Source organism: Phaseolus vulgaris, chromosome 9 (assembly GCF_000499845.2).
Source record: "Phaseolus vulgaris cultivar G19833 chromosome 9, P. vulgaris v2.0, whole genome shotgun sequence".
Taxonomy (NCBI): Eukaryota; Viridiplantae; Streptophyta; class Magnoliopsida; order Fabales; family Fabaceae; genus Phaseolus; species Phaseolus vulgaris.
In genome coordinates, this window is record NC_023751.2 from 23198566 (window position 1) to 23206842 (window position 8277).

Here is an 8277-nt window from a genome sequence, read left to right on the forward strand (position 1 = left end):
TTTTTTTTATATATCTAAAATTTCAGTTTTGCTTCAAATGATAAAAATAATGTTTTTATATATATTAATCACAAGTTATATATTAGAACATGTTGTAAAATATAAGAGTTTTCAACTTTGTAGACCTAGAAGTTACCTAAATTTGAATATATGGCACTTGGTGGAGAAGAAGCATGTACATGAGTCAGAAAGAATCTTCATGCCAACGCATTCTTTGTTTTATCATGCATTGCACTGACTTATGCTTGTTTCCATTTTTTGACTGGCCAAACTTTTCTTCCATAATCATAATTATACCATTTTTGTCAATCTTCCACTTCACTTTCTACATCACAACTCAACTCATTGTTTTCACATTTCTATAACCTTATGCGCATGCACATTCCACATTCCCAAACAATTAAAATATCATATAAATGGGCTACTCTTCTATTTTATAAATATGTTTATGAGAGTTGAATCAAGATGAAAAACTCAAATTGTAAAATGGTATTAAAATATGTCTTAAAAACTATTAAGAAGAATTCTTTGGCTAACTAAAGAGTAAGTGAACTTAGAAAGAAAATGGTAGAAAGACTCGTATATTGTAGATGTTGAATCTAAGTGAATCTTCTTAAACTATTTAATATAACTATGCTGAGAGAATGAGAAAAAAAAAATAGAAATGGATTTGGGTGAAAATTGGTCGATAATAGTTTTAAATCACTAAGCCGCTTTCATCCGTATCTAGTTTAATATGATTCGAATATACAATAATATAGTAAGTTAAATAATTTATACTTACAAATTAAAGTCTATTTATTAATTATAAATAAATAATTTTATATATGAAAGTAATAATTATTTTAATTTATTTCATTACATATATTTAAAACATATTTACATAATTAAATATATCTTTAATATATATATATATATATATATATATTAAATTGAAAAAAAAGTTAGCTCAGGCCAATATTTTGCGTCTGCCTAACGGCAACAAACTAGTCTATTCACCTCATTTCTTAGCATCAAAAATTTAAAATAGACTGAACTAGAAATTTAAAATATATTAATACCCGTTTTGTTAATCCATATATAACTAGAAATTGAAGTTATTTTATTAAAGATTTTTTAGTTGAAATTAGAACATGAAAGTAATTATTTATATTTTATATTAATATTTAATCAAAGTTAGAATGGCATTTTCAACAAGTGGAAAATTCATTTAACAGGAGTTATTAAAAAACTGTAAATAGAATTGGCGAAAATGATAGTGTGAAAGAAAGTCTTGCAAACTAGTGGATGAAAACCTATTTTAATCTGTATAATAATTTGCAGAGTCTACCTGGTTTGTAATCACACAATTGCGTATTCGTTTTATGAGAAAGTTGGGGATTGTTGGTGGCATTTATTTTGGGTTCTAACCTCTCTTTCTCACATTTGATTTGTACCCAACATCTCTGATAATTGAGTAGGCAAGAAAACCAATTTAAATAAATGTTCCCTTGAAACGCAGGTAAGTTCGACAAAGAAAGAGACCAAACAACAATTCACACCAATAAAACTTCAAACACGTTTTAGCCTTTCAACCTTATTTTGTCTCTCTTCCTCTTTCAATGAAAAATCAATTTTTTTTTTATTGGAAATCCTCAATGCAATAATTATAACTACCAAATCATTCTTATTTTTAATTAAGATGGTAAATGGGCTTTAAAACACGAACAAAATTGATTTTCTTAGGAGTCAGTGATCACTATTCGTAAAAAATTATTCGCGATATATTCTACAAGTTCTCCAGTGCGGAAGTGGAAGCAAGACAACGTTCTTCAACTTCTGAAAGACCAACAGTGGTGGTGTGAACCTTCTCAATCATGTGACCATGATCTTGGATAGAGAGAGAGCAACGTTGTGCGTCAAATTCGAAATCAATCTCCACTACACTTCTGAGATCTCCTCCAATAACACTGAAAATCACTAAAAAAATTCTCCACACACTCTATTTTTATTTTGCAATATTTGTTCATAAGTTCATACAGCTTTACAACAGTTTACATAAATAGTAACAAAAAGTTAAACTTGTTTAAATTTTGAGCAAGAAATTCAAAAGATTTCACTTTGATTTAGGAGGGGTTAGCAAGTACAAGATTCATGAATTTCTTAACTCAAAATTCTTGAAAAATAATTATATATATACATTTTTTTTCTTCGTTTTATTTTTAGCTCATCCTATTTTCTTTTTTTTCATCACATCACTTAATTATTCTTTTTTTTTTCTTTTCTTCCTATGCCTCCAGTTTACCCGCATTGTGACGTAGATGAATATCATAATCCATAAGGTCAAATATTGTAATATCATATATTATTGTGATTAATGTTTTTTATTATTGATAAATCTCTTCCTAACTATTACATTAATTGATAAGAACATACTAAAATACTTATATATATATATATATATATATTAAAAAGTTATAGCATAACTTTTTTTTGCATTATACTATATTTTATCCACTAGCCCAAAAGGTCACAAACGATACCTAGTTATGTGGTTTTCTAAATTGTATTTTAAGAAATATCAATTTTCAACTTCTAAGAGCTGTGGTCTTTTAAGAGTTCTAGAACTAGAATCATAAAGAAGAAGAATTGGATAGAACACATGTTCAACGTTTGAATACGTGAAAACGACAACATTCGTAAATAAGTTGGATTCTTCAACATAACAGAAAGAAAAAAAACATGAAATTTCTATACAAATTTGGATGAAAACATGTACATGGTCCGACTCCAACATTTGGTTAGCCAAAAGCTTTATGCGCGAATGATGGAATTAACCAATTTATATATAAAAAAATTGTGATTTGAAGCATATCAAGAATCACATTATGAAGCTTTGGATATGATATCTTTGAGTTTTCAAGAAACTCAATCATTGCATGTCTGCAAGATTTTTCCTCTGCTCCTCAAGTTTTATTTAATAGGGCCACCATCGTTGCTTTTGGCAGTGGTTGCATTCCCCGTGAATGGTCCACTTTAGTGGTGGTTTTTTCAACTGTAATCATAAATCACGTGTTTAGGAACCATGAAATTTCTCCTTTAATACTTTTTTTCCCTTACAGCATTTGAGAATTGAGAACCAAAAATTCTCACCGATTTGAGTAATCCGTGTGATTAAAATATATATACAGAGAGAGACATTATCATCTAAAAATTTTCACATTTTATTTTCATATTTTTTAATGTTTTAAATATTTAATGATGTTTCATAAAAAAAAATTAAAAATAATAATGATATGAAAAAAAATTCTTTTATAAAAAATGTAATAAATAAAGAATTTTTTTTTCACTGACTTGTCGTTCCACACACTAGTTTGATATCGTGGACAAATAATAATAAAATCTTGCTTCTATTTTTTCTACCCCAGCTTCTTAACACAATCTACTGTATTAAAATACCATCAGAGAAAATTGTGATAATATTTTTTGGAAGATAATTATATTTCTTTGTTTTCACAATTCTCATATTATGGCTAACCACACTCCTCATTTTTAAATTGTGTTCTGAATTAAACTATGCATAACGTAATATGTTAGTAGTAACTATAACACAATTTATATCATGAAACATAATGTCTCGCAACAACACCTCTGCAGTTGTTTATTGCCTCGATATCTTGCACCTAAGATGTATACAAATTATTCAAAATGAAACAATAAAATTCATAAAATTTGCCACTATTTAATATAGCAACATCAAGTACTGAATTAAATAAAACATTTTTTGGAATGATTTCAATGTACCAATGATAAAACACAATTCATGTCATAAACTAACCCTTAGACCTAGAAAAACGTGTTTAAGAGTGAATGTAACTATATTAAGATAAAATATACTGTATTAGTTAAATTAAAAAGTTATAAATAAAAGAATTTAGTTATTGTAATTTTTTTTTATTTTTAAATTATTATTATTTTAATAAAAAATGTATCATTTTATTAAGATTGTAAATTTCAACAATAATCTTCTGAGTATGGTGGAAGTTTGATGTCTTCTTCATTTTCAAGTGGTGGTGGTTGTTTATGGTGGTGGGTGGTGGTTGTTTGTGATGGTGGCTGGTGGTAAACACTGGTGATTGAGGTAAATTTTGTGGTATTTTAATCGGTAGTGGTGGGTCTGTTTTCGTTCACTAATTTTATTTTATTTTTAAACCACAAAACCTAGAAAAAATATTAGCGAGGTGCAAAAATGGAGTACAAAATTACAAAAATAATTTATCTTTGCACTGAAAAATGTCGAATACAACGAATCATTTTACCAACCCTCTCACACATGTTCAAATGATGAAATTGTTTTCTCAAACACTGCAACTGAAGAAGAATAAAAATGTTGCGGCTCGAAAAATATATTGAGTGCAACTGAGGTTATTTAAAAATGTGAAATTATGTTTCATTTAAAATTATTTAAAATATTTAAAAGATTAACACAAATTTTTCTCAATTAGTATGAAGGTGTTGGGAAGGTATGGAGTTGGAAAAAGAATTTGTCATCCCTATATTAGTAAAAAATTATCTATATTAAGTCCATATTTAAAATGTGTCTTATTTTGTATTACCGAGATGTGTTTTATCTTATTTGTCGATAGATTACTCAGTAGTTGTTGTAAGTGATATATTATCTGAATCATTTCGACCATATAATATAATATATATATATATAATTCAATTGTTTTAGTTTATTCTCTACTCACATAGGTCATGGATCTTCTTATTTTATTCTGTGTTCAAATTATTCGTGCAACCTTTTTCCTTGTTATGTTCTAAGTCTTGTACATATATAATGTCACAAATTGATTATAAAAAATCATACAAGATTACTGTAACTATAAAAAAATATTACCATGATTATAAAAGAAATACTTTAATAATAAAAAATATATCATATCACTACAATTATTAAAAAAATACCGCCATAACTATAAAACAATTATTGTATTATAAAAATTAGTGAAATTTAATAAATTGATTGACGTATTATATTATATAAAATCAAATCCATATAATTGATATTTAAGGACTTAATTGATAAAAAAAATTATGAATTAGAAAATAATATAAAAATGAACGGCGTCTTAGTAAAAAAAGAATTCACTAATGTTGTCACGTGATAAAAAAAATATTTTATAAGAATATAATTGATTTGATTATGTGGAGGTGTTTTTCCAAATAAATAGATGTAGACATATATAATTATTTTGCAAAACTATAATTTATTTTGAAGAAAAGTCTTTTGACTATTTAATTAAAAGTGAAGACTTTTTGAATCTCCACTGAGAAGAGAAATAAAAAGAAAAAGGAAATGATTCTGTGAGAAGCTACCTCTTTAACCCTTTTTCATCTTTTTGAATTTTTGTAATAAAGTATAATGGGTAAGGGGGACAACAACTTGAGGTGAGTTGAAACTGTGATTTGAGTTCATGATTTGAGAACGTGCAATAACCCTAATTGAAGATCTATTTGGGAATTATGATAGGAGGGTCCACCAACATACCATGCCACTCACTGTATTGTATATTTATCCCTCCCCAAATTGACGGTTCACCTGCTTCTGTTTTTTACTACTGTGAAATGGAAGGCTGAGAAAATGGAAGATGGAATATTCCTTTCATTCATGCGATTTGATTTGAGGTTGTAATAAATATCATAGGGTGTCTGCTCATCCAGTGGTTTTGCATATTATTGCTCTTCTCATGACCCTTATGACTAGCATTAAATACAGTGCCTTCCACTATTAAACACAGTGAAAAGCAAATAAAAAATGTACCTATAAATCAATCAAATAAGTGCCAACCACACAACACCACACTCAATTTCTTGTGATATAAGTACAAGAGTACTGTTGGTTGTTAAAAAATCTTATGAAATATGAAAATGTGTAATTTTTTCTTACATTCAAATATAAAAAAGTGTTGTTCATAGTGGAGAGTTGGCTCCCATGGTAGGCAGGGTCCTAACAGGTTATTCAAACTTGAAAGACATTAACAATAATTTTCCCTTTTGGTGGGTGAGTTTGACTGGATTGGTGGGAGCAAGGTGGGGACCATTACCACAATTATTCTATATTATTAGTTGTGATAAGGTCTGTTCCTTGGACCTGAGTTTGTGGTGTTCTTTCCTGTTTTTTCCAAGTAAGATTGCACTTTTTCTCTTTCTCTTTCTCCACTGTCTTTTCTGTCAGGCACAAACTGCAGGGCTTAAATAAACTTCCTCACACTCAACTCCTTCTTTCCCTTCTGACTCCAGTTTGGAATGCAAGTACTCAACTTTTTTTCATTTTTCTTTACCCCATATCTTGCTATTCATAATGCTCCATTTCTCACTCTTCTCTCACACAGTCACCACCACACCACACCACTTTCTAGTTTCTAGTTTAGTTTCTAGTTTCTACCTCTTGTCATTAACTTTTGCTGTCTCAAGGCTTTAACAGGCAAAGGAGGAAAAAAAGTATACTACTTTCTGACACCGTCTTTATGGCATTAGTGTTTTAGGTAGTGCCTCAAAATGCTTGTCTTGTATTGGCCACACCTAAAGGCTCAAACTTTAAGCTTGCCCAAGATCATATCTCCAGAACAACCAAACCACTTTGATTTTCTGTCACTTTCTTCAATATAGGTTCCATTTGGTAATTGCAACTGTTTGCTTCTTTCGTTGGTCTGTGGAAACAATATTCAGCTTCTTTCCATGAAGGAAGCCCAAATTGAAATTACCATTCCTCACCTGTTCAGATGCCCCATCAGTTTGGACTTGTTCGAAGATCCAGTAACTTTGTCCACCGGCCAAACCTATGACAGATCGAGCATAGAGAAATGGTTCTCTGCTGGAAATCTCACATGCCCTGTAACAATGCAGAAGCTTCATGATGCATCCATTGTTCCCAACCACACTCTTCGCCACTTGATCGATCAGTGGCTCCAATTGGGTCCCCAATTTGGTAACTGTGCTACTATTGATCATCTAGCCGCACTAAAGCATTCCCTTGAATCTCCCGAATTGGAAAACAAGCTCCAAGCACTTGAGAAAATTAGAGTTCTCTCTGATGAGTATTGCTCCTTCAGAAAATCTTTTTTCCATCAACTGAGTTTCTTGCCCCTACTTTTGGAACTTGTTTTTGGAACTGAGTTCACAAAATGTCACACCAAGTTCACGGAGCTAGCACTTTGTTGCATTATAAAGTTGTTACCTCTTGTGAGTTTGGAGGCTCTAAATATGATCAAAGATGAGTCTAAGTTAGCAACGTTCTTACTACTATTTGAAAAGGGAACTAGCTCGGTTAAGACCAGTCTTTGTCATCTTATAGATTCTACAGCATCACCCCAAACAGAAGAGGTATGTCACATGCTTGGACACTCTCAAAATTTACTGCGTGAAATTGTCGTACTTGTTCGTCAAGGTTCTGAGGTTTCTAAGGTTGCAATTAAGGCCATGTTATCATTATGTTCCTTGCAATCTAACCGAGACAATTTGGTGAGGGCAGGAGCAATTGATGGGGTCATAATATACATTTCAGGTTGTGAAACAAGGCAGAAGAACTTGGCTCCATTTGCGATGGCAATAATAAAGAACCTTCTGGTGCTAGAGAGTGCTAAAGAGGCACTGGTGAATCACCCTTATGGGGTTGCAACTTTGGTGAAGTTGGTTTTCAAAGTGTGTAATCAAGAGTGTAGTGAGAGTGCTGTTGGGATACTTGCAATCGTTTGCCGTGATTTTGGGCGAGCAAGAGAGGAAGCAATCGGTGCTGGAGTTTTGACTCAGTTGCTGTTTCTTCTCCAGAGTCAGTGTGACCCCAAAACTAAAACAAAAGCAAGAATGCTGCTCAAGTTGCTAAGATCAAAGTGGATTGAGGAACCAAAACAGGTGTAGATTGTGAAATGTGAATGATAAATGTTAATAATAATGATCAGTATTTGATGGCTCTGGGAGGTCTTGTTTTCTGTGTGCAGCAGTATTTGTACCCATATACTTTGTAATCTTTGATATTATCAGCAAATTAAAAACGTTTTGGCCTCAATATTATCTCTGGTATTCACCTCTCAAAATATGTTTGGTAAGTTTGATTGCAACCTATCAACCTTACATTTGATGGAGACGATGAAAGAATTTCAGCTAAGGTACCAACTAACAGCTTTTTGGCTTTCAATGTTCTCTTGTTAACATAAACTTAAATAGATTTGAAGAACTTTTCTCATCATGAACACCTGAAGCTGAAATGTAAGATAGAACACCTAACCACAGTCTAGG

At 30.9% G+C, this 8277-nt stretch overlaps 1 protein-coding gene across 1 annotated transcript; it reads left to right on the forward strand.

Annotated features, from left to right (window-relative positions):
* Positions 1–6135: 6135 nt before the first annotated feature.
* On the forward strand, positions 6136–8047 carry LOC137822479 (U-box domain-containing protein 26-like). The gene has a single exon (XM_068627369.1). It carries the CDS (start codon positions 6721–6723, stop codon positions 7897–7899), a length of 1179 nt encoding a protein of 392 aa, XP_068483470.1. The 5' UTR covers positions 6136–6720; the 3' UTR covers positions 7900–8047.
* Positions 8048–8277: the final 230 nt, after the last annotated feature.